Source organism: Corythoichthys intestinalis, chromosome 12, assembly GCF_030265065.1.
Source record: "Corythoichthys intestinalis isolate RoL2023-P3 chromosome 12, ASM3026506v1, whole genome shotgun sequence".
Taxonomy (NCBI): domain Eukaryota; kingdom Metazoa; phylum Chordata; class Actinopteri; order Syngnathiformes; family Syngnathidae; genus Corythoichthys; species Corythoichthys intestinalis.
Window position 1 is genome coordinate 49,209,675 of NC_080406.1, and position 27,790 is coordinate 49,237,464.

At 40.8% G+C, this 27,790-nt stretch overlaps 1 protein-coding gene across 1 annotated transcript; it reads left to right on the forward strand.

Moving 5' to 3' along the window:
* Positions 1 to 4,372: 4,372 nt before the first annotated feature.
* Positions 4,373 to 26,776, forward strand: si:dkey-219c10.4 (high affinity cGMP-specific 3',5'-cyclic phosphodiesterase 9A). The gene is made up of 14 exons (XM_057852971.1): positions 4,373 to 4,497; positions 4,961 to 5,122; positions 5,209 to 5,260; positions 6,228 to 6,330; positions 8,225 to 8,367; positions 8,463 to 8,522; positions 14,902 to 15,079; positions 16,811 to 16,933; positions 17,012 to 17,104; positions 17,242 to 17,309; positions 25,234 to 25,336; positions 25,716 to 25,820; positions 26,001 to 26,147; positions 26,272 to 26,776. The coding sequence occupies exons 1-14, from the start codon at positions 4,401 to 4,403 to the stop codon at positions 26,500 to 26,502; spliced, it is 1,665 nt and encodes a 554-aa protein (XP_057708954.1). The 5' UTR covers positions 4,373 to 4,400; the 3' UTR covers positions 26,503 to 26,776.
* Positions 26,777 to 27,790: the final 1,014 nt, after the last annotated feature.

Here is a 27,790-nt window from a genome sequence, read left to right on the forward strand (position 1 = left end):
GTTGCCTGCAGGTAATGAGTTAGCCAGTAGAGGGCATCCGCTCACAGCCTTCTGCCCGTAGTATGCTGGGAACACTCGTGCTTGTTTTTTCCACAACACACGTTACTTTTGCTACAAATGGAAAAATTATTTTCGACAACAAATTACAACACTATGTTTTGGTTCTAAAAGTCAACTTTTACTTGTCACTAACTCTATTTATGTCCAGCTCGGATCGATTACATCCATTTAAAAGAGATAATTTGTTGGATGACTCAAAATGGCATCTGTCATAAACATTAATTAATCATCGTGGCAATGTCGTGTCATACTTATGATGGGCTTATGACAGTTTTATGGCGCCACTGTCAAATGAAGTGTTACCAAATATCATAAATTGCAATTTATGAAACAACTACAACAGGAACTGAAGAAATAATTAGCACAGAACATGAATTTTGATTGTTATTTACAGCTGTAGTGAAGCAATGTATGCTAGGTGGCATGTTGGACGACAGTGTTGACAGCAGGTGGCAGCAGAGGTTGACTGTCTCCTCCACGGGAGCAGTGATGGCCAAATGAAGCTTCTTGAAGCAATGAAGCTTTGCAGCCAATTAGTTCAACCCTTCATGGTGGTTCATTTGGTCTTATAACAGTCTTATGAAGCCACTGTCAAATAAAGTTTTACCGAATAATATCTTTTGGTGGAAATATCCCATAATACAGTGAGGACAGCTTCAGTTTATAGTCCAGTGTGGCTTATCTATGAACAAATGCCATTTTCGTGGGGGGTGATGGCTTATAGTCAGGTGCGCCTTATAGTCCGAAAATTACAGTACTCAATTTTTTTTTTTTTAACTTACATAAAAGTAGAGATACAGGGCCCAAAAAATAGATAAGTAAAATTACAAGTATCAAAGAAAAGCTTTACTGAAGTAAAAGATTAGTCAGTGGAGTTGGTTTCAACTAATTCCATGCAGTTTGTCAGTTAGTTTCAGGGCTCCAGAGTGGCTAAGCTACCGCGGGTCAATAGTGCCTGCTTAGCATGCCTATAAAAATGATATTAACAGATTTAACAGAGTCAAATAATCTCAAAATGCAGATCATTCATCGAAATACGCAGGGGTGAAAGTGGGCCAGAACGGTCAGGAACGCAGTTCAGGTATAAGATTCAGGGCCGGAACGCAGTTGCGGTATAAGGTTCATGGCCGGAGTGCTGTTCTGGTACACGGTGCTTTGATTCCAAAAGTATGACGGCAACTGTCAAAACGCTTTTTTTTTTTTTTTAATGCTAAGCTGTAGAGCTGGGAATCTTTGGGCACCTAACGATTCGATTACGATTACAATTCAGAGGCTCCGATTCGATTATAAAACGATTATTGATGCACCCCCCTCCTTTTTTTTTAATGTTTTAATTTTTTTTTTTAATGTTTTGTACATTAGTTCCAAAATCGTTCAAAAATACCCTCAGGCTAAACCAAACTACTATTTCAGTATCAAGTTAACATATAGCAGTAAACAAATATACAAAAATAACAGTAAATAAAAAACTCCAGTCCCCATTCTGTATCAGCAGCTTTAAACTACATTCAATTAATTTAATGTTGTGAATCAACCGTTAAAGTTGTTAAAATTGCTCCCGTTATTCCATAATTTCCCTTTTGTCTACTTTCGAAATGTGAAAGTTGTAAAACTATTTTAAAGATAGATTCAAGTCAGTATTTTACCGATTTAGGAGTATTTTAGATAAAAAGTTAATTAGGTTTGCTTGGAAGGTTCGCTACAACAGCCTTGCAGGGAAGTGTACTGCTTTAAGATGGCGGCCGTTTACTAACGCCCGCATCTAACTTTTTGTAGGAGTGCTGCTAACGCTACCGAATCTATATTGCATCTAGTCCTATATAAATGATATCTACCGTAACATTATATGGATGTACTTTGTAGCAGCTTTTCGGCAGCAGTCAGGTATGTTGTTGTGTTTTTTTTTTTTTATCTTGTGGCATGAGTTAAGCTAGAGCCGTGAGTTGAGCATTGGCATTACCTGAGGGGCCGGGTAATGAGAAGCATGATGTTTAGCTACTCTCGCTCCGTTCCTCATTGACCGCGTGGCGCGCTGAGTGTGTTGTACTTCCGCTTTACTTGGCATATTTCAATATTCGGAATTTGGATGTTTGTGAATGGTTCTCGAATCTTCCACGGCCGAATCGCGAATAATCTAAGAATCGGAAATTTTGCACACCTCTACTAAGCTGCCACCCAAGTTTTTCATCTCCACGAAAAAAAACAATCTACCAACATCAGATTTACACATACACAAGTGTTAACAACAAGCATAATAAAGTGCTTATGTAATCTGTTTCCACCAATATTTATTATTTATTTTATTCCACGGACGGCATGGAGGTTTCCCCAGCTGCTGCAGTTATCCGAGTCTGACTATGATGAGCCATGTCAATGTGCGAATGCACGCTGCAAAGCAAAATGCCTGGACTAATTTATCCGTTCAATTGGCTGACATACTGACATGTGATAGGCAGAGATAGTTTAGCCTGGTATACCAGACTCACCGTTGTTCCAGCGATTGAGTCTGGCGACCGTCCGGCGGATCAAATTCCCAGGGTGGAGCAAGCCACAGCAAACAGACAGAGGAGTGGACCAATCAGCGACGGGCGGACGTGACGTTAGTAAATCGACGAGAGACTTGCACGCGGGAGTAGACATATGAGGAGAGCGGAGTTTATTCAACATGGCTAGCGCGAGACAGACTGTTGTCAATGACTTGTGTCGATGTGTTTTTTAATTTAAAACTGATTTTACCGTGGATTGGAACATATTCTCAACTCTCCAGTTCGCCATCTGTGTTGTTGTGGAGACGACTTTCGACGCGGAACAGTGACGTTACTCGTTAAGAGCACGTCACACAAATAAACAAATCTGTTTAGACGGTTTTGTGATTTTGATTTTGTGCTTGCTCGAGAAGCCGTTAATGGGCTGGGTCCCAGACTATTCTCACAGTGTTTGAAAAATACAGGGAGAACAGTGTGGCCGTGCCAGGCAAGAGATGGTTAGCTCTGATTGGTTCAAATATGCATGTATCATATTTAGTTTTATTTGCTCTGATGGGGAGGTTCAGAACATCTTGGCTGTCAATGTGCACTTTGCACTTATGTTTGTTCATTTACAGTGGGGCAAATAAGTATTTAGTCAACCACTAATTGTGCAATTTCTCCCACTTGAAAATATTAGAGAGGCCTGTCATTGTCAACATGGGTAAACCTCAACCATGAGAGACAGAATGTGGGGAAAAAAACTGAAAATCACAATGTTTGATTTTTAAAGAATTTATTTGCAAATCATGGTGGAAAATAAGTATTCGGTCAATACCAAAAGTTCATCTCAATACTTTGTTATGTACCCTTTGTTGGCAATAACGGAGGCCAAACGTTTTCTGTAACTCTTCACAAGCTTGTCACACACTGTTGCTGGTATTTTGGCCCATTCCTCCATGCAGATCTCTTCTAGAGCAGAGATGTTTTGGGGCTGTCTCTAATCAGTGGCGCCCCCAGGGGGTGGCCAGGGGTGTCTCTTATGGTTGGCTTAAGCTATATCCTTAACAAACAAACAAAAAAAAACTTGTTGAATTAAAGATGCAATGCAACGGAAAATTGATCAGATATTTAAGAGAAACTAGTTGATTAAGTTTGTTTTGTATTATTTTATTTTGTTTTATTTGGGTGGTTCAGAACACCTTCCATGTTAAAGTGCACTTATTTTTGTCCATTTATGTAAGGCTAGTTATTTATTTCTTTATGATTTGAAAAAAAGTGTTTGCGTTGTCTTCGAAATACTGTATATTCCATTTCACTGTGCATAATATAAGTCATTTACACTTTTTTTTTGTAAAAAAAAATGTATTTTACTTCTATCTTTATTATTTTTTAAAAAATGCCAGTGTTTACAGTGTATTATCTTCTATTTTAAAGTACATACTATGTTCTTGAATAGTTAAAATAGAGGTTTTACTTTTAAATTTGAGGAAATACAAAAATTAGATGGCGTTTTCGATGAAATTTTCAGTGACAAAATACAATTTTGAATGGAAATAAGTTTCTCATTTATGCCTTGTTCCAGTATAATGCAGCAGCCTAATGCATGTATGAAACCTATTAATTAATTCATTCATTTTCTGAGCCACTTAAGCTCACGAAGGTCACGGGGGCGCTGCAGCCATGGGAGTTCCGGCAAGAAATTCTCGCCACTTTCACCCCTGGTCTTCAGGAAACACTGTCCAATCGAGGAAGGAAGGCGGAGCAGAGGAAAATGGAAGAACAATAAATAGAGGTGGATTATTGTTTCAGCCAGAGTTGAATCAGATGCTTAATTCGGATCCACAGTACACACAGAGACGAAAGTGACTCTAAATGAATGACATGGCAACAAAAATTATTTACTTCACAGTGAACGGGAGACCAGAGCGAGCCGAATTTCCGGTAAATTGTCCAGCTCAGGATGTCAAAGGTAAGAGGTAATTCATTACTTGTCTTGTGAATGACCAAAGTATTATTGCTTATATAAAATCAATTTTCCATCTTACTTCGATAATTGCTGAAATTCATCAGTTCTAAATATGCAGTTCTTAAAATGAGTGGCCTGATTTTATTTGAGATCATAAACTTTCCAGTATCCAACATGATGTGAAAGCAAAGTGAGAGGTGATGTGTAAAGCTCATTGCGCATCACATAACTCACAGAACAATGATTTGGTAATGAAAAGAAAAAATTAGATGCAATAGAGGTCTGCTGACATTAGAACAGCATGCAGCTGTCACTGACAGCTCTTCAGTCAGTATGTTCACTTCTTTAGTTTTCAAAGATTATTAATTTGTTTTATTTCTAGTCGAGCAGGCCTAAACTGTCTAACCTGTTAACTCATTAATAGACCTCAGCTATCCTATAGCAAAAACTGAAGCAATCTTTGCAGATCTGTTCCGGTCTGCAGCTGAAGCAGGACCACATGACATACTTAAACTTTACAATCCCAAAGGCAACATTATCAACATCTCACCAAATCTGGAGACTAACAATCCAAACTCGTGCTACAAATTGGAGGTGGTGGCCTCTGGCTGCAACAGTGAGCCATTAGGTATCTTGTTTTCAACAACAACAAAAAGCAGGATGTTTACATCACATGCAAAAAATTTGAGATTCACTGTTTGTGTCCAAAAAAAGGTGTGGAGCTTGCTGGTGCACTAGGAATCGACCTCTCATTAATGGAGAAAAGGTAGTTAGGAAAACTTGTTTTTTCAATTACCGTAATTTTCGGACTATAAGGCGCACCTGAGTATAAGCCGCCACCCACCAAATATGACATTAAAATGGCATTTTTTCATAGATAAGCCTCACTGGACTATAAGATGCAGCTGTCCTCACTGTATTATGGGATATTTACACGAAAAGATAACCAGTAACACTTTATTTGACAGCGGCTTCATAAAACTGTCATTAGAACAAATGAACCACCATGAAGCTTTAAACCAATTGGCTGCAAAGCTTCATTGCTTCAAGAAGCTTAATTTGGCCATCACTTCTCATTTGGGGGAGAAAGTCAACCTCTAGTGCCACCTGCTGTAAACACTGCAGTCATCCAACATGCCTCCTAGCATGCATTGCAGTGATACAGACAAGTACAATAACAAGTAAAATTCATGTTCTGTGCTAACTATTTCTTCAGTTACTGTTCCAGTTGTTTCATTAATTACAAGTTATGGCATTTGGTAATAACTTATTTGACAGTGGCGCCATAAGACCATCATAATTATGACATGACACTGCCATGAACATTAATGAATGCTTATGGCAGATTTCATTTTGTGGCATCCGGCAAATGATCTCACTTTGAATGGCTGTAAAAGATCTGAGCTAGACATAAATGGAGTTAGTGACATAATTTGCCGGATGACACTTAATGACATCGGTCATAAGCATTCATTAATGTTCATGATAGTGTCATGTCATAATTATGACAGTCTTTGGCAGTCTTATGACGCCACCATCAAATGAAATGTTACCCATTAACCTAATAAATCAACAAATAAGCCACACTGGGCTATAAGTCGCAAGATTCAAACTGAGGGGAAAAAAGTAGCGGCTTATAGTCCGAAAATTACGCTATTCTGTTTCATAATTGTATGATCCTGAATATTAAGCAGCCAATTATGTGTGTATTGGCAATTATGTCGTTACCTCAGACTTCAAGGCCTGGAAAAGAAAATCCTTATTGAAGCAACAAATACACCTACAATCATCTACGAAATGAAGAAGCAAGTTGATGCATTCCGGGAGAAACTTGAGGTTCATGCATCAAAGACACCCTTGACCTACAAACTGTAATAAATACTGCAAATGGATTTTTCAAATAATTTACATGATGATAAAAAGCATCAGTTTATGATACAGTGGTATGAAAAAGTATCGGAATCTTTTGGAATTTCTCACATTTCTGCATAAAATCACCATCAAATGTGATCTGATCTCTGTCAAAATCACACAGATGAGAAAACAGTGTCTGCTTTAACTAAAACCCACCCAAACATTTAAAGGTTTTCATATTTTAATGAGGATAGTATGCAAACAATGATAGAAAGGGGAAAAATAAGTAAGTGAACCATCACATTTATTATTTTGTGCCCCCACCCCCCGGCGTGGGCAGCAATAACTTCAACCAGACGCTTCCTGTAGCTGCAGATCTGTCTGGCACATCGATCAGGACTAATTTTGGCCCATTCTTCTCTACAAAACTGCTGTATATCAGTCAGATTCCTGGGATGTCTGGCATGAATCACTGTCTTTAGGTCATGCCACAGCATCTCAATGGGGTTCAAGTCTGGACTTTGACTTGGCCACTCCAGAACGTGTATTTTGTTCTTCTGAAACCATTCTGAAGTTGATTTACTCTGTGTTTTGGATCATTATCTTGTTGCAGCATCCATCCTCTTTTTAGCTTCAACTGTCCGACAGACGACCTCAAGTTTTCCTGCAAAACATCCTGATAAACGTTTGAATTCAATCTTACATTACTGATTGAGAGTTGTCCAGGCCCCGAGGCAGCAAAACAGCCCCAAATCATGATGCTCCCTCCACTATGCTTCACGGTGGGGATAGGGTGTTGATGTTGGTGAGCTGTTCCATTTTACCTCCACACATGACGTTGTGCGTTACTCCCAAATAATTCAACTTTGGTTTCATCAGGCCACAAAATACTTTGCCAAACCTTCTGTGGAGGTTCCAAGTGCCTTTTTGCGAACATTAAACGAGCAACAATGCTTTTTTAGACAGCAGTGGCTTCCTCCGTGCAGTCCTCCCATGAACACCATTCTTGGCCATAGTTTTACTTATAGTAGTACTTGATGTGTGCACAGAGATATCGGACTGTGCCACTGATTTCTGTAAGTCTTTAGCAGACACTCTAGGCTTCTTTTTTGCCTCTTAGTATTCTGCGCTGAACTCTTGCCATCATCTTTGGTGGACGGCCACTCCCTGGGAGAGAAGCAACAGTGCCAAACTCTCTCCATTTGTAGACAACTTCTCTGACTGTCGAATGATGAACATTCAGACTTTTAGAGATGGTTTTGTAATCTTTCCCAGCTTTATACAAATCAACAATCCTTGATGGCAGGTCTTCAGACAGTTCTTTTGACCGAGCCATGATGCACATCAGACAATGCTTCTCATCAAGACATTTCTTACTAGGTGTGTGTTTTATAGTGGGCAGGGCAGCTTTAAAGCACTCATCAGTGATTGGGCACACACCTGACTTAAAATGTTTGGTAAAAATTGGTTTCAATTGCTCTTTAATTCTCCTTAGGCAGAGGGTTCACTTACTTATTTTTCCCATTCTGTCATTTTTTGTATGGTATCCTCGTTAAAATATGAAAACATATAAATGTTTGGGTGGTTTTAGTTAAAGCAGACACTGTATTTTCATCTGTGTGTGATTTTGACAAAGATCAGATCACATTTGATGGTGTTTTTATGCAGAAATGTGAGCAATTCCAAAAGGTTCAGACACTTTTTCATACCAGTTTCCTGACATATTTACATATTGGCTCCTGAACTTCTTCTCAAAAGTGATACAAAAGTGACCTTTGACGATGAGTACAGTACATGCTGCTCTGGAGTAGAATTATGTTTTTCTGTTTATTAGTCTGCTGTGTTTTTGCTAACATCTTGAACTAATTCATTTTAGAGTGTGGAGCATCTTAGCTGGCTTGGGTTATTCAAGGACTTGTCGGAGGGAGCACAAAAACCTTCTCCATTCTACCACAAGAGAACATTGCGCAAAACAAAAGAGGAATGCGATCGTGTGCGCGAAACTTTCCTAAAAATGAGGCATGTATAACTGAAAACAATCTTTACCAAAGTTACCTTTTGTAACAAATAAAAAATATCTAATCATTAACTATTATATGGTGTCACCCTCACAGCTCTCTGGAGGTATCAGAGGAAGTGAGGCAGTATTTAAAGACCCCAACATTTGACAACTGGTAGGTTTAGATTCAGTTCCACGGTGTGTTAACAATGATGTAAGGCTGTTTGCTAATGACTGTCACGCATAACATGTAAGCCGGGGGGCTTACATGTTGTTCGTGTCTTTCTGAAAAAGACGTGGCCCCTCATTCGTTTCATCAGGTCAGCATACTCATCTCAATATCAATAGGCCTGCAGCGGGCTCACGTATCAAAAGGCTCATGAGGGGCTCAACCAACACTTGTGTTTGAAATAGGATGCAATGTGCACTGCATTCACTGAGGTTCAGTTTCATTGTTCAAAGCGTTTTTAAGCAAAACAAATAATGAGTACAGTGATAGAGACTATTTATTTTACACAGTGGGGAATTGAATGTGCAACAATAGCTAATAAGACTTTTTAGATGGCGTTCGCAAATTTCAGCTGGTTGGGCATTTTGATTTCTGAAAATTCAGATTTGTCCATAATACTGTCACATGCATTGCATTTGTTCAAATGTGTGCATCCTGGTTATAGTTTGACATCGATGCAGTTCGTCAATTGTTTTTTTTTGCATTTCAAACCTCTCTTCAAATGAGCAGGTTTAAAACGGGCGCTGAGAGGATTTCAAGTCTTCTCTTTATGCAAGTTTCAGCCATATTGGTGATTACTACACAATAGAGCTGGGCGGTTTACTGAAAATTTACCTTTACCGAGATGGTTCATGACGACCGACATAATTTTGACCATGTCGGTGAATTTTTTTTTTTTTTTTTTTTATGAAACGCAAAATTCTTTTCAGCCTGCTTTGGCTTTGTGTTGTTCGGCTATGCTCATTCCCCATTGAGAGAGTGCAGCCAGTGTGCTTACGTGTGAAGTGACGTGGCTATCAGAAAATCAAACAAACAGAAGCACGTCGCTATCAACCGGTACGTTAACGCTACAAGTGAACGTGATGGAGTCGGATAAAAGTGAAACAGCTACCGGTATCCAGGTCACAGGCATTTCGAGTATTGCGTTAAGGCTGAGTTATGCTCCTGCGGCAGACCTACGTCCTGCGTCAAGGCAGAACCAATTTACGACCCTCACATGCACCTCATCAGAATCTGACTGGGCTTCATGTCAACGTGTGGTGACGTGACGCAAATGGACTGTGATTGGTCCGTTTAGAATTGTTTTCAGTTCAGCGCGAAATCACCGCCATTTTCAAATATTTTTGCGCTACACGCAAAAATGGACCAAGCCAACGACAGTATCATTGAAGAGGTCTGCAAGTACGACAACCTCTACAATGTCTCGTCAAGACATAATAAAGATTGCCAATTGGCAAGCAATTCGTGGAAGGAGATAGCTGAAAATCCAGGGCTGGAGGTCAGCGATGGCATAAAAAATCCGAGAGACAGTCCTCGGAGACAAGTATATGTGTTTTCGGATGCGAATGATCACGCGAAGCGATGACAGTCGGTCAAACACTGCCAGCTTTTTATAACTTTATGTCGTATTTTTTGTTGGTGCACTTTATTATTTGTGTACATATGTTTGCTGTAAGTCTGTGACTTATTTACATTTTACACTTCAAGTATATGAAGAATAAAGCACAGGTTTGGTGTCAAAAGAGTTGTTTTGATGTTTAATTTTCAACAACAGACAGTTCACACACTATAAATACATCATCACTGATTCAGAGTGCCTTGGTGCTTTTATGATAACGTGTTTACCATCAAAGCTTCCAATGCAGTTTGGGAAGTTCCATAGCCGCCAGAATTCTGGAATGGCTTCCCACTGGCTGGTTGTAGGACACGGCAAAGAAATCGGACAAAACGCTGGACAACGCAGATTGCTGGCTTCCACCCCCCGATGCTAGAATTTGTAATGTAACTGCCAGTCTCTGTGCAGCATTAACAGTCGGAAAGACCACCTCCGCAACCATCTTCTGCGTGCCTGAGCCTCAACATTTGCATGATCAACATTTGTTTTTCAATGTTGATGAGCTGAAGATCCACAATCAAGTGTCCCATCTCCGTTGGCATTGTTGTGTGTCAGGGTGTGTGAGCAGAGAGGGATCCCAAAGCAGACAGGGGGTTGTGGGGAACAGTAATTTATTGGCAAACACGATATGAATGTCAATGATGGAAGAGCAAAGGCAGAAGGCGTGTGATGTTTGGCTCGGAGTGGTTTAGCCAAGGGGTGATGATGAGGCTCGGAAGGAGCCAGGCGTAAGGTCCGGTAATCGGAGCGCATAAGACAAACCCTGGGGCAAGAGCAAAAATAGTCAAAAACCAGTCATCAAAAATGATGCATCAAAAAGCGAGATGCAACTGACGGAAGGCCCCAGACGAGTTGATCAGGCGATCAGGTGGTGGCGTCCACTGGCTTTTAAAGATGGCTGATTGTCATTGCCCGCACCTATGGCTGCTCCACACGTCAGACGTCCCAACCTATAATCAGATAAAAACATGTCCACCTGCCCAAGGTGGGTCGGGCCTCAGGAGGGAGGGGCGGAGGCCTTAACAGTTGTGTAACTGGAAGAAAACTAGAGGAAGTCGACAAGAGTCCCCCAAAACAGTACAAACACAATGCCACACCCCTCTAGTGGCTTTGCGGTGAATTACAGAGCAACGTGTTCCCTTGCCGCAGAACTATCGAATGCACATTGACGCCGTCGTCGCTACGCCGTCACCGCAATGGAGAAGCATAACTCAGGCTTAAGTCGACGCTTATAGTGTGGTCGGCGCTGGTTGTCTGGAAGTATTTTGGATTCGAGAAGGATGACGACCCACCTACATCAGTTTGATGGTCCATTTCATAAATAGTGGATGCGGGAGCAGTGCTTTGGGCACTGCACCTAGCAATCAGTATGTCACGTTATTTTGTATCTTTGTGTGTGTGTCTGATTTCTCTGATAGCTTTTATGACGGTACAATTTACAATGGATCAGTTCAGCATTCAGCATAAAGTATAATCCAATAGTGTTGCTTCCATTATGACCGTTTAATGGCCACAGCTATTTTTCTGTATGTGCTTGCTTTATTCTGTATCATTACTGCAATCATAAAATCGTAAATGTTTCATTGGCATAGGAGTTACAGCAATGTGTGTTTCTGTGTGTCTGTGTAGGGGAGGGGGTGCATGTATTTCAGAAAATGCTCTGGGAAAAAAAACTGAAATCTTGAAGTAAACACTTGTGTTGATTGATCATGTCACAGCAGCCATTAACAATAAGTTGTCTGATACTCGGTCTTCTGTTTGAAGTGCACTGTTCAAGCCCCTCTTGCTGTAAGTCATTTGTGTTACAATGACATTTTTGCCATAGCAATATTTACAATGTTGTACGTTGTTCAAGTCGTACAAGCCCTTTTAAATGTTTATACTGGAATGCTTATTGTTTCTGAGATATTTTAATATACTTAATGTCTACATTGAATGCACAATGTTAAGTAATGTAATTGAAAGCTGGTGAATAAATCAGCGAGAAACAGTTAATTTGTATTTCATGATTTTATTGAGATTTTCAAATTATATAACAGTCCACTTGGGCAAATTTCTCAACATTTATCGTTATTGAGGTAAATCTGCTCAATTAACCGTGATAAGTACATAAGGCCATATCGCCCAGTCCTACTACACACCCAGGAGCTGACTGTATTCATGTGTAAAGCTCTCAAAATCAGACGAACTCAAACAAGTTTATGCATGACTTCTATTTGTTTTGGGAGAAAATATTCAGCATTTCTTCAGGCCTATTTCATGAAGGTTGACTTCATATAAAGTAGCTTCTAAACGGCTTGGATTTGGCTATCATAGTTTTAGAACACAGTATTTAAATGTATACATTTGTCATGGTTTAAAACAATACTTAGCGTAATGCTTTGGATAACTGTGGACTGAATAGCAAGCTTACAGTATGGTCGTTGATGCCAACGTGCAGAAGAAATAGACAGAGCCGGTCGGTAGGCTCAAGTGATTAAAAGTGAGTGCTTCAAAACAATCTCTTTTATTTTGAGTGCGCCCCCTCTAATGGGTTCTAATCGGTGAATGCTTGGTAACCACACACCAAATAATCAATAAACCCACCCACCCAGATGTCGCCAACCGGCAACCAGAGCTAAGTGTTGTGACTGTCCCATATTTAATTTTGATAATCAGCTGCAAATCAATGAGAATATGGTTGAAGAAAAACCAACTACAATAGCTGGGGGAAAAAAGACAATTTGGCAAAATAATCTCACTAATTCGATAAAAGCACATCAATGATCAAAGATGTGAACAAAATAAAATGGTGGCTGCTACTGTGAGAGAATTTTATTCATGCTTAAAACACAACCCTTTTACATTATATTTTGTATGCTTTTGTTATGCTTGCATGAGAACATTGAAGCATAGAGGGTCATTGTTAATCTGTTTGAGTGTGCCTTCCCATGGCCTTGACGATTGTAGACTGTATCACAATATGCCCAAATACGGACTGTTATGTTCCTATGTTTTTCAATATGCCCTGTATGAATACAAGAGTTTCTGTGGTTTCTTATCATCGTTCTAGCCGGGAGCAGCGCTTAAGGTCTCAGCTCAAAGATGTTTTTGTATGGAAAAATTCCCAGGTTTGTGAGATAATGAGCTTCGTTTCTTAGTAAGTTTGGTTTCACGATGGGCTTCGGCACCGCCCTTTCAACAGTATAAATGTCCAGCCTCTATTGTACTTCTTCGTACTCTGGGTGATCACAGCTCCCAGCTGAATCACATCATTTTGTACCCGAGAGCTCTTGTTCACAAAGCCTTCGAAGCAAAGCAATCCATGGTTGGGGTCGTATTCATTTCTCTAATCGAGCTATCGAGGTAACACTTGTCTTGGAGTTCAAAGTTGAATTTCCCTGACAGCTACTATTGACAATAATGAAGCAGAATTTGTTGACCTCTTTGCCAGCTTAATGTAAGTTGTGTATTTTTAAATAGGATATATAGTTGAGTGTTAGTATGTCGGTATTAGAGGTGGGAATCTTGGGGCACTTAACGATTCGATTACGATTCAGAGGCTACGATTTAATTATAAATCGATTATTGATGCAACCCCATAGCTATTAGCTGCTTTCATACATTAGTTACAAAAAATGTACAAAAATCCTCTCAGGCTTATATAAACTTCTGTTTCACTAACAAGTTAACAGTTCAAAACAGTAAATAAAATACTCAAGTCCCCATTCTGTATCAGCAGCTTTAAACTACATTCAATTAATTTAATGTTGTGAATCAACCGTTGAAGTTGTTAAAATTGCTCCTGTTATTCCATCATTTGCCTTCTGTCTACTTTCGACATGTGAAAGTTTTAAAACTGTTTCATCATTTAAAGATAGATTCAAGTCAAGATTTTGCCGATTTAGGAGTATTTTGGATAAAAATTTTATTAGGTTCGCTTGGAAGGTTCGCTACAACAGCCTTCCTGAGAAGTCTACTAAAGTCGCATTACTTCAAAATAATATTACTCAAATGAATATTACTCAAATATAGCAGTTGTGAGTAACTGCTTAAGAAGTTTTTTTTTAAACAATGGTATTTTTTTCTCAGCACAGTTATCTATATGAACTGTCATTATTATGCTGTACTATGACATGTTACATAACAACATTAAGCCAAATAAAATACAAAAAAAAAAAAAAAAATTGCATTCCGGTAAGAGAAAATAATCTACAGAAATTAAGCATTACTCATCCAAAGTGCATGAGTGCTTTCTAGTGGATAAAACATATTTCCTATGATGAAACTAAAAGAATCATATCTCCTGTTTTCCGTGGTCAATCGGTGCCAAATAAAAACGGGGAGAGAGATTAAAATCTGCGTTTTCAAGCCATGTTGACGGTGTCAAATACTTAATTTTTTACGGTGCTATAAAGACACCACGTGATTGAACAGGCAAGCATGATCATAGACGGCAAGCTTGAGTCTGATGGTATAATGGAGTCATGTGATTATTGTCGCGACGTCTCATTGGTGAAACTGGTTGAGCCACTGTTGACGTCTCTGGCAAAAAAAAAGAAGTAAAATCTAATATGTAGAATTAAGAGGAAAAATGTAAGGACTAGTGGAGCCCAAAGTAGCGGAGTAAGAGTACCGTTTCTTCTTCACAAATCTACTCAAGTAAAAGTAAAAAGTATTGCTTAGTAAAACTACTCTTGGAAGTACAATTTTCTAAAAGTTACTTAAGTAAATTTAATGGCGTAAATGTAAAGCGTTACTATACACCTCTGCTTGCTCTATGATTTTTGTGGACAGTTTACCAATGACAATGGGACACCACCTGTAAGTGTTGTCAGTAGTCTCTACATATAGTCACATGAAAAGGTTAGGGCATTCTGAGTGTGTCCAAACGTAACACAACCAATGCCTTTCAGTGATTGTTTGATTTCTCTTTTTGTGTGAGCGTAGGCAATGGGAGGATGCAGAGATAATGGTCCTCCTTCAAGTCATGTACACGGACCTAGATTTTATCACTACCTACAATATTGAACCTGAAGTATTACAACAGTTCCTGTTTGAAGTGTACCGCAGATACAACAACATTCCTTTCCACAACTTCAAGCATTGCTTCTGTGTCACACAGATGGTGAGTGGGTGTCACCTTGTCACAACTGACTCAAATCATGTAGTTATTTGAACATTTTACATGTTTTATAACGTAATGAAAAAGTATTTGCCTCCCTTTCAAATTCTTTTTTTTCACCATAATTTCCCAACTTTAATGACGAATATCATCAGACAAAAAATGAAATTCATTCATAAACATTCATTCAGTCATTTTTCGTGCGGCTTGTCCTCACAAGGGTCGTCGGGTGCTGGAGCCAAACCCAGCTAACGATGGGAAGTAGGCGGGGTACGCCCTGAATTGGTTGCCAGCCAATCACAGGGCACGAGGAGACAAACTAAGTTGCTCCTCCCGCATACCAATGAATAAATGAAGAGCTACATACTTGGATGTGAAATCATTGCTATCGTGGCTTTGTCAGGCTGTTGCTTACCATTGTGAAACAGGAAAAAGACTAATACAAAGTGAATCCAGTAGAAGTTTTTATTGAATACCTGTTATGGGTGACAATAGTTAAATAAACCTTTGGCTCACAAAGGCCAAAATACTGCTAAATTCGTGAAATTAAAACACATATAATACTAGCCCAAGAGTAAGAAAGTAAAAATACAATGAATGAACTGAATAAACTTTTTTAAACCTTGAGTTTTGCCTCTCAAAGGCTAAACAGTGCAACTATCACGAAATCATAATAAGTAATGATAACTGACCACAGCATCCTGTCTCTCTATTAGCCTCCCTCTTTGTGCACCAGCAGCAACATAACTCAACTCCATCTATAACTACGCACGAATGCAAACAGCGAATGAGTGAGACTCTTTCTGATACACACACACTTAGCCACTTAGCCTCGCTTACTTTGCTTACTTCTACAGCACTTTTGAATAGGCTTGCCAGTGCCACCCGTCCTTTGAAATAAGGAATCGTTCCGAATTGGAAATTAAAAGTTGCGTCCCGTATTGAACCAATACGGAATATATATAAATGGATACATTTCGATGCATTTTAGGAGTTTTAGGGATGTCCCCTTTTTTTTCGTCGACTGTACGCCTTTGGGAGCAAGGGTGCGCGTCCCTTATTTCTATTTCTGAAAGGTGGCAATCCTACTTTTGAAACAGGTCTCAAATTACTGTAGCATTTGTTTCAGTAAAAGACAATACTGTAATGTAGACTTGTAGGATTGTTGCTCTGGTCCAGTCCCCTTCCTGTGGATAGCAGTCCTGCTGTTGCAGCCGCACACTCTTTGTGTTCGTTCACATGTTTCGTCTTCAAATGTTTTATCAGGTTTGAGGTATTGAAACTGGCCGATTAAACTCCACCTCTGAAATCTTGCATGCAGCCGTTGTACTCGTCGGAGATCTTTCGATGCTGAAATATTTCCAGATCGTCAACATTTTCTTCTCCCAGTTTGTTTGTTTTTCCTCCATATGAAAAAGCTGCCCCGGTATTGGTTAAGAGCAGCTATTGGCCCGCTCTCATTGGTTTGGAGCAGGTCAATGGCGATAGCTGCTTGGCATGCAAAGTGATCACACAACAACGAAGTGTAGTGAGCGTCAGGAGAAAGAAGGCTGCGGTCAAGTGTTATAATACTGGACCGGTAAATTGACGAGTACCAACAAATAGGGCGCCGATAGCGATACCACCATTTTAGTGCTGTGCCTAATAGGAATTAAATCCGTATCTAGAGGTACCACTCTACTATAAACATTTTCACAGCTAGGAAAACAGCAAAATGTGTCTTCTCTTTCACAGATGTATGGTTTAATCTGGTTGACTGACCTGAGAAATAAAATTGACAGCATTGATTTGCTTATCATGCTGACCTCTGCAGTTTGCCATGACCTTGACCACACTGGCTATAATAATGCCTACCAGGTAAAACAACATGCTCCTCATTTTCTGCAATCTCAGTTGCAACTGAAAATTTGAATTCACTATATGTGTTTGTTACAGATAAATGCTCGGACAGAACTTGCCCTCCGCTACAATGACATCTCTCCTTTAGAAAACCACCACTGCGCTGTTGCTTTTGATATACTAGAAAAGGTACAATTCTTCAACACTGAAATAAAGCGAGACAGAATATCCTGAAACAAAACATGTTTTAAGTGGTGAAATAAAGCGATTAATTATCAAAGCTGGAACACTGAAATCACGTTTTGCTTGTGTGTGTGTTTATCTAGACAGAAAGCAACATCTTCAGAAATGTGTCTCTGGACCAGTACAAACGGATAAGAGAAGGCATTATTAAGTGAGATATTTTTTGGGGTGGCTCACTACATGTGAACATTTCCTCTTACTGTCCATATTCAGATATACCGTATTTTCCGCACTATAAGGCGCACCTAAAAGCCTTCCATTTTCTTAAAACCCAACAGTGCGCCTTTTACTGGTCCTTCTAAAAATAATTAGCATATTGTGATAAAGTTCATTATTATTATTATTAAATAGATAGACTAGATAATTAAACGGATAAAAGACATAACTCTGTTGGCAAGAACTGTTCACAATCGTACCGTCATGACGTCAAATCAAATTGAGGCAACGCAAGTGAACGACATAACTGCGGCACCATTTTTTTCAATTGCTTTGGATGAGTCAACAGAGGTAAATTTATCCCAGTTCAGAATGATTGCAAGGTTTTGACTATAAAAGGGACAACAAGAGGACATGATTTATTAAGGTCCTTCCATGAGTTCGCTAAAGAAAAACATCTTCCGATGGATAAACTTGTTTCGGTGTGAATTGATGGGGCTCCGTGTATGGTGGGGAAAAACAGGATTTCTCAGGGAGTTTCTCAACGCCTGCATGAAGCTTAACCTCACCAAGTATCAACCAGACTACAAAGCCATCAGCAAAACCATGCAGCACCAGAAATCACATTAATGGTAAGAAATACTTATCAATTGATAAGCAATGGCATAACAATATTATTAAAAAGAATTCAGAGACTTATTGTACTTTAAAAGTGTTGAAATTACATAAAATGCACACGTTACTTGTATTTTTAGTTTTAAACGTACTGTATGGCTCAGACGGAATTGAATGTAAAAATATGTGATGTTCATGGCTCTCTCAGCCAAAAGGTTCCCGGCCCCTCATCTAGTGGATACATAAAGCTGCTACAATGACAAAAATGACAAGGTGACCCAAAAACAAATTTTTAACAATCCAATAAACCCAAGAGTGATGGAACACAAAAACTATTATTTAAATTAATAATTATTATAATAATAACACATTTTATTCCTAGAGTGCTTTTCAAGACACGCAAAACGCTGTACAAGAAAGATGGGAACACAATACAGTGGGGCAAATAAGTATTTAGTCAACCACCAATTGTGCAAGTGTCATGTCTCGGAAGTCACGTTAGTGTTTTTTTTTTGTTTTGTTGGTGCTGCTTTTATTTTGGTAGTGGCATTCAGCCTGGTTCCCAACTTTACTTCCTGCTCTTCCCAATCAGGCTGATCATTTCCACCTGTGATCCATTGTATATATAGTCTGCACCTAACCTTGCCCTGTGTCGGTTCGTCTTGTATCCTGCCATGTTCCATGTTACCAGCTCATGTAAGCTCATGTAAGCCTTTTTCTTGACTAAGATTTATGTTGGGTTCAAATGCCCTTTTTGTTACTTTGTTGACTTTGCTAAGATTTTTGGTGTCCAGCAAGTGCTGTGATTTTTCGTTGTCCTTTTTAACTCCCATGAACTGAAAATAAACCTTTTTTGTTTAAACGGAACAGTCGTGCATTTGGGTCCTTGGTGAGTCCTTGTCAGAACGAACCGACCAGTATGGACCCAGCCGATTCTGAACAGCTCAAGTCCGCATTGCGGCACCAAGGCGGTCGTTTACAACAACATGAAGAACAGCTGTGTGCTGTCAACCAGGGGATCAGGGAGCTTCACAGCCAACAGAGTGATTTCCAGGCTTCGATCACCCGGCAATTAAGCATTTTTTCAGACCAACTCCAACGGTTGTTGACCACAGGGAGTGGTCCAACTCCCAGTTCGTCATCTGCTGCTGCCACCCCTTCATCACCAGTAATCCCTGAAAACCCCATTTCAATCTGTCTGGCTGCTCCGGAAAAGTTCTCCGGGGCTTCCGGTGACTGCAGACCTTTCCTAGTGCAATGTGAACTACATTTCAATCACCAACCTGTCATGTACCAAACTGAACAATCCAAAGTGGCCTTCATGATTTCTCACATGACTGGCAGAGCCGCGGCCTGGGCCACTGCCGAGTGGGCACGTAAGTCCGATATTTGCCACTCGTTTCAGCTCTTCAGTCAGACCCTGAAGAAAAATTTTGATCATACCACCCCTGGAAGGGAGGCGGCCCGTGCGTTGGTTGGACTGAAACAAGGTCAACGCAGGGTTTCTGACTACGCTATTGAGTTCCGGACTCTAGCTGCTGATAGCGGGTGGAACGACATGGCCCTACTAGATGCCTTTTTGCATGGGCTTTCTGATGCCATCAAGGATCACCTTGCTCCTCTAGACCTTCCCTCTGACTTGGATTCTGTAGTTGCCATGGCCTCCCGGATTGACAGCAGAATTCATGACAGAATCAGAGACAAAAACCAGAAAATACCGTTGCCGTTTCCTCCATGGGGGCGCTCCCACGTTCAGCCGACCCGAATCCCACAAGCAGTATCCCTCCCTTCTGGTAGACCCGCACCCTCAAGCGGCCCATGTGAACCCATGCAACTGGGAGGGGCAAAGCTGTCTCCAGAGGAACGTCATCGCCGCTTAGTGGAGAGACGCTGTTTCTACTGCGTTGAAGCGGGACACTTCCTAGCGACCTGCTCAGCAAAAGCAGATCCAACAAGCAGGAGAAAAGCTTCGGTGAGCCCTTCACGTGTTTCTGCCCACCCCGCACGCACCGTGACGCAGGCAACATTGCACTTCCAGGGCCGTAACAAATCCGTTGGTGTCATGATTGATTCAGGGGCTGATGAAAGCCTAATGGATTGGGCCTACAAAGCGAGGCCTTGAATCAACCCCTTGACGCCCGAGCGCTCGATGGCAAGCACTTGTTTAGTGTGACTCATGTTTCCGAACCCATAACCTTGAAAAAAACAGACGGGCATTCTGAGGAAATCCGGTTCCATCTTTTCCATTCTGCACAATACCCTCTCATCCTGGGTTTTCCCTGGCTTGTTAAACATAACCCTCACATGGACTGGAAGCTGGGTGCGGTACTAGAGTGGGGGGAACGGTGCAGGGAAGACTGTTTCAAGAATGTTAAAGAATCAACTGACACCATTGTTAATCAAGACCTTTACCCTGATCTGTCCAAAGTTCCTGACTGCTATCTTGATTTAAAAGAAGTGTTTAACAAGGCCAAGGCCACTTCTCTTCCTCCCCACAGACCCTGTGACTGTGCCATTGAGCTCCAGCCGGGTGCACTCATCCCCAAGGGGCGTATCTACGCCATCTCTGGACCTGAGAGAGAGGCCATGAACGAATACATCACGTCTTCTCTAAAGGCAGACTCATCCGGCCCTCATCTTCGCCAGCGGGGGCAGGCTTCTTCTTTGTACAGAAGAAAGATGGAACACTACGTCCATGCATTGACTACAGTCAATTAAACAACATCACATTAAAGAACCGGTACCCCCTTCCGCTCATGAATGAAGCATTCGATCTTTTGCAGGGTGCCAAGATTTTCACAAAGTTGGACTTGCGCAATGCCTACCACCTGGTGAGAATTCGTGAGGGGGATGAATGGAAAACGGGCTTCAACACACCTAAAGGACACTACGAGTACCTCGTTATGCCTTTTGGGCTGACGAATGCTCCAGCGGTATTCCAGGGACTAGTCAACGATGTCTTGAGAGATTTCCTGAACATCTTCGTTTTTGTGTACCTAGATGACATTCTGACTTTTTCCCCAGACGAGGAGACCCACATTCAACAAGTTCGACTGGTATTGCAGAGACTTTTACAAAATAAGTTGTTTGTTAAGGCTGAGAAATGCGAATTCCACGTCACCACAATCTCCTTTCTCAGTTTCATCATTGAACAAGAGCAGACAAAGATGGACCCTGCCAAGATCAGTGCGGTGGTTAATTGGCCAACACCTACTAGCAAAAAGCAGGTCCAACAATTCTTGGGATTTGCACATTTTTACAGGCGCTTCATCAGGAATTTCAGCTCTGTGGCTGCACCGCTCCATGCCCTGACCTCAGCCAAAGTACGCTGTCTCGTATCCCAGAACCCTGCCTCGTGGAGTACTCACCTTACCTGGGTGGAGTTTGCACACAACACCCTTCCTACCACAGCGACAGGACTGTCCCCTTTCCAGTGTGTCTACGGCTACCAGCCTCCTCTGTTTCCTGAGGGGGAAAGAGCGGTGGTGGTTCCTTCAGCTCATGCCCTTGTTCGACGCTGCCATAGAATCTGGGCTGCAACACGGAAGGTTCTCACCCGCAGTGCTGCACGAATGAAAAGGGTGGCGGATCGTCGTCGTTGCCCCGCTCCAGGCTACATGACGGGGCAGAGGGTTTGGTTGTGTGCCAAGGACCTACCCCTTCGGGTGGCTTCCCGGAAGTTGGCGCCAAGATTTGTGGGCCCTTACCCAATGGCCAAAGTCATTAACCCTGTCTCTGTGCGTCTCCATCTTCCCAGGTCTCTCCGGGTTCACCCCACCTTCCACGTCTCCCAGATTAAACCGGTCAAGGAGAGTTCCCTCGTCCCACCTGTCAAGCCACCGCCACCACCTCGCATGCTGGACGGGGGTCTGGTCTATACTGTCCGGCGGCTTCTGGATGTGAGGAAACGTGGTCGTCAGTACCTGGTGGACTGGGAGGGGTATGGACCGGAGGAGAGATCTTGGATTCCTGCGAGTTTCATCGAGGATAAGGACCTTATCAAGGACTTTGAGGCACAGCGGACTCGTGGGTCGTCTGGAGTCGCCCCTAGAAGGGGGGGTACTGTCATGTCTCGGAAGTCATGTTAGTGTTTTTTTTTTTGTTTTGTTGGTGCTGCTTTTATTTTGGTAGTGGCATTCAGCCTGGTTCCCAACTTTACTTCCTGCTCTTCCCAATCAGGCTGATCATTTCCACCTGTGATCCATTGTGTATATATAGTCTGCACCTAACCTTGCCCTGTGTCGGTTCGTCTTGTATCCTGCCATGTTCCATGTTACCAGCTCATGTAAGCCTTTTTCTTGACTAAGATTTATGTTGGGTTCAAATGCCCTTTTTGTTCCTTTGTTGACTTTGCTAGGATTTTTGGTGTCCAGCAAGTGCTGTGATTTTTCGTTGTCCTTTTGAACTCCCATGAACTGAAAATAAACCTTTTTTGTTTAAACGGAACAGTCGTGCATTTGGGTCCTTAGTGAGTCCTTGTCAGCAAGTTCTCCTACTTGAAAAGATTAGAGAGGCCTGTAATTGTCAACATGGGTAAACCTCAACCATAAGAGACAGAATGTGGAAAAAACAAAACAAAATCACATTGTTTCAGTTTTAATGAATTTATTTCCAAATTAGAGTGGAAAATAAGTATTTGGTCACCTACAAACATGCAAGATTTCTGGCTGTCAAAGAGGTCTAACTTCGTCTAACGAGGCTCCACTCTGTTTTAACTCATTATCGGTATAAAAGTCACCTGTCCACAACCTCAGTCAGTCACACTCCAAACTTCACTATGGCCAAGACCAAAGAGCTGTCGAAGGACACCAGAGACAAAATTGTAGACCTGCACCAGGCTGGGAAGACTGAATCTGTAATAGGTAAAATGCTTGGTGTAAGGAGATCAACTGTGGGAGCAATTATAAGAAAATGGAAGACATACAACACCACTGATAATCTCCCTCGATCTAGGGCTCAATGCAAGATCTCACCCCGTGGCGTCAAAATGATAAGAACGGTGAGCAAAAAACCCAGAACCACACGGGGGGACCTAGTGAATGACCTACAGAGAGCTGGGACCACTGTAACAAAGGCTACTATAAGTAACACAATGCGCTGCAAAGGACTCAAATCCTGCACTTCCAGACGTGTCCCCCTGCTGAAGCCAGTACACGTCCAGGCCCGTCTGCGGTGCGCTAGAGAGCATTTGGATGAACCACAAGAGGACTGGGAGAATGTGTTATGGTCAGATGAAACCAAAATAGAATTTTTTGGTAGAAACACAGGTTCTCGTGTTTGGAGGAGAAAGAATACTGAATTGCATCCGAAGAACACCATACCCACTGTGAAGCATGGGGGTGGAAACATCATGCTTTGAGGCTGTTCTTCTGCAAAGGGACCAGGACGACTGATCTGTGTAAAGGAAAGAATGAATGGGGCCATGTATCGAGAGATTTTGAGTGAAAATCTCCTTCCATCAGCAATGGCATTGAAGATGAGACGTAGCTGGGTCTGTCAGCATGATAATGATCCCATGCACACAGCCAGGGCAACAAAGGAGTGGCTTCGTAAGAAGCATTTCAAAGTCCTGGAGTGGCCTAGCCAGTGTCCAGATCTCAACTCCACAGAAAATCTGTGGAGGGAGTTGAAAGTCCGTGTTGCCCAGACAGCACCAAAACATCACTGTGTTGCCCAACGACAGCCCCAAAACATCACTGCTCTAGCGGAGATCTGCATGGAGGAATGGGCCAAAATACCAGGAACAGTGTGTGAAATGCTTGTGAAGAGTTACAGAAAACGTTTGGCCTCCGTTATTGCCAACAAAGGGTACATAAGAAAGTATTGAGATGAACTTTTGGTATTGAGCAAATACTTATTTTCCACCATGATTTGCAAATAAATTCTTTAAAAATCAAACAATGTGATTTTCTGGGTTTCTTCCACTTTCTGTCTCTCATGGTTGAGGTTTACCCATGTTGACAATTACAGGCCCTCTAATATTTTCAAGTGGGAGAACTTGCATAATTAATGGTTGACTAAATACCTATTTGCCCCACTGTAGCTCTATAACAATAATAAAACAATCATGAAATTAGATTAAAAGCAGGATAAAAGTAAATAAAATTTTAAGAGGTCAAGATAAAACCAGGATAAGGATCATGGTGGGTAAGACAGTGTAAATGTGTTTTGAGTCTGGATTTTAATAGTGAGAGGGTAGATATATTGCGAAGATCAAGGGGTAGGGAGTTCCAGAGCTTCGGGGCACAGTGAATAAAAGCTCTGGAACCGAAGGTGGCGAGACGGACACTGGGGTCCGAAAGGTGGAGGATAGAGGAGGAGCAAAGTGAACGGAGGGACGGTTAATACAGAGGCGATTGCATAAGTAGGAAGGGGCCAGGCCATGGAGTGCTTTAAAGGTAATGACATCTTGAAGTTCTTGAAGTTGATTCTTTGTTTGACTGGGAGCCAGTGAAGTTGATGGAGGATGGGGGTGATGTGGTGTGCGGCGGGGGTCCGAGTGATGAGGCGTGCTGCTGAGTTTTGGAGTTTCTGGAGGGGCTTATTTGGGAGACCGAAGAGCAGTGAGTTACAGTAATCGAGCCGGAAAGTGACTAGACTACAGACAAGAGTGGAAGCGGTATGACGGGTGAGAGAAGGAAGGAGTCAAGAAATATTGCGAAGGTCGAAGTAGGCTGATCTGGTGATGTTGTTGATATGGGAGCGGAAGGAGAATGTGCTGTCATGCTGTTATTAATTGAAACCTTGAAACATGCCATGTAAGAAACAATTATGGAATTTTCATTTTAAAATTATGTCCATTAAATGGCGTCCTCCTGCGTGAATGCATTCTTGAAATCTGCTGTTGCCCACTTAAAAAAAAAAAAAAAAAAAAAAAAAAAAGAATGCATTGCACAGTAGGACGCCATTTAAAGAACATAATTTGTTAAAAAGTGAAAATTCCTTATATTATTCATATTTTAAGATTTCAATTACTATAAATAAAATATTTTTCTTCCATCACTCTTGGCTTTATTGGATTGTAAAAAGTTCCACTTTTTGGATTGGGGGGGGGGGGGGGGGTCACCCTGTATATGGATCAATATTGGTTACTCATGGCATGACATTTACCCTTTAGTGCAGCTCCATCTAGTGGATGCATCATGCAACCCCAACCACTACTACTGCGCCTTATAATGCTGTGCTCCCTATATAAGAAACCGTTTTAAAATACGCCATTCATTGAATTCATTCATCTTATACTCCGATGCACCTTATAGTGCGGAAAATACGCTGCTACAACAACGTAATATATTTAACTGTAGATGCATTCTGGCTACTGATATGACAAGACACAATGAGATCCTGAACAAGTTCAAGTCCATTCTGTCTTCATTTGACTTCAACAGCAAAGACCACAGAGATGTGGTAAGAGATTTACTTCCACTTTATTGTACTTTGATAACTAACTGCAGTACATTTGGAGTGAGATGCGCTTAATCTGGAGAGACATTCATAGCAAAATATTGTCGCAAAAAAAAAAAAAAATGCTGTGAAAAAGGTCTACCTTTACCCTACAATAGCCTGCATTTTTAAATGTGTAATTGCATGTCATCAGTTTTCACCGTCCAGTTGTTAGATGTATAGGATAGCACAATGGTTTGTTTAAAGTTTTCAAATTTCAAAACACTGTTGCCATGTACACCAAAATCAAAACAACGCAACCTGTTATGCATTTTTTAGTTCTACTGAATCGTAATGACCTTTGCTCTGTACAGCATATGTTTAGAATTTCTTTTTCCTGTAGCTCATGATGATTCTGATCAAAGTGAGTGACATCTCAAATGAGGCACGGCCTATGGAAGTGGCAGAGCCCTGGCTGGATTGTCTTTTACAGGAATTCTACAACCAGGTTTGAGACTTGTTCTGCATTCTGGGAAAATTTTGCACATCAAAATCTTTGGGTCTGTATTGACCATACAAGAATTACAGATGTCCTGTAAATGTTACTGTGAAAGTTGGACTTAACAAAGTCTGGATCTTGCCATCTCGATCAAAGGTTTAAGTTGAAATGATTCTGTGTGGTCCTCAGAGTGATGTAGAGAAGCTAGAGGGTCTTCCTGTCACCCCTTTCATGGATCGGGACAAGATAACCAAACCCTCATCCCAAACTGGCTTCATCAGATTTGTGCTTTTACCACTCTTTGTAGAGCTGGCAAACCTCTTTCCCTGCCTTGAGGTAATATAATTGAAGTGACATTGCAAACATTGAACAAACCCTAATCAATTGGTTTTAAGGAATCTGTGACAGCAATGTTATTTTGGTAGAATTTTGGCATTTTTTAATGGTTTGATTCCTGCAGCAACACATCATTGACCCAGTGCGGAAGGCCCTTGACTACTACACTGAGATGGAGAAGGCCCTCGAGAGGGAGAAACAAAACAGGGCTCAATGTGAAAATGGAGTCAAGAGCAAAGATATACCAGTGGATGAACTGAGCACAGATGAGCACAAGAACTTTGGGCCCGAGACCTCAAAACCAAACACACAGGGAACTATAGTGAACAAACTGAACTGTATATGTACCAAGTAAGATGTATTTTCACCATTCAGTAAACGTACATGTTTGTTTATTAGGGTCAAACACTAACACAAATCCCCATCCCCCCATCCCAGCACGGAAGACGTGAGAGTTTCGCACCCCCCCCCCAACACACACGCTCTGCCGCCACTGTAAATAGTATAATTTGTCTATAAATCATCAATAAGTACACCTCTGAATAGGGTGAACAGGTGAGCAAGATGTTAACCAATTAAAAATCACCGCACTCTTGTACAGTAGGTGGTGGTATGCACCTGATAGTTGCTTGCAATCCGCCATTAAACTAAGTCTTGGAGTTTTTGAGCTTGTTCAGCTTCTGTTTACAGTGCGGTTAATTTTATTGCATGTTTTTTCCATTCTGCACAGGTTTGAATAAAACTGAGCAGTCAATGAATTTTCTGGTTCTTTCTTTGAATATTGGCTCAGATCTCTGTATGTATGTAAGTAAATAAACAGTGATCCCTCGCTACTTCGCACTTAAAACTTTTGGGCCCACAGTCCATTACAGATTTGTTTTTTTTCAATTAAAATTGAATAAATAAATAGTATTTTTTATTTAAAAATGTGAAGATATATGCGTGTATACATGTACAAATCATTGTATTCTTTCATATATATCTCATTTATATAATTATTACATTTGCAGTGCATCTATTACCGTATTGGCCCGAGTATAAGACTGCCCTGATTATAAGACGACCCCCTCTTTTTCAAGACTCGAAGTTTGAAAAAAGACTTTTTGAACACCAAATTAATTTTTATACAGAAAATAATTACAGTACATCTGAAAAAAATAATTATAACAATATATTTGAGAGAAAAGGCATGTTATTTTGCCTCATTGAATTCTTAATATCTGAACATTTAAATATGTAAACTAAAGTGCAATCACATTCGTAAATGAATGGCTTCTGTTTTTTTGCAATGTAAATAAACTAGGGCTGTCAAACGATTAAAATTTTTAATCGAGTTAATTACAGCTTAAAAATTAATTAATCGTAATTAATCGCAATTCAAACCATCTATAAAATATGCCATATTTTTCTGTAAATTATTGTTGGAATGGAAAGATAAGACAAGATGGATATATACATTCAACATACGGTACATAAGGACTGTATTTGTTTATCATAACAATAAATCAACAAGATGGCATTAACATTGTTAACATTCTGTTAAAGTGATCCATGGGTAGAAAGACTTGTAGTTCTTAAAAGATGAATATTAGTACAAGTTATAGAAATTTTATATTAAAACGCCTCTTAATGTTTTCGTTTTA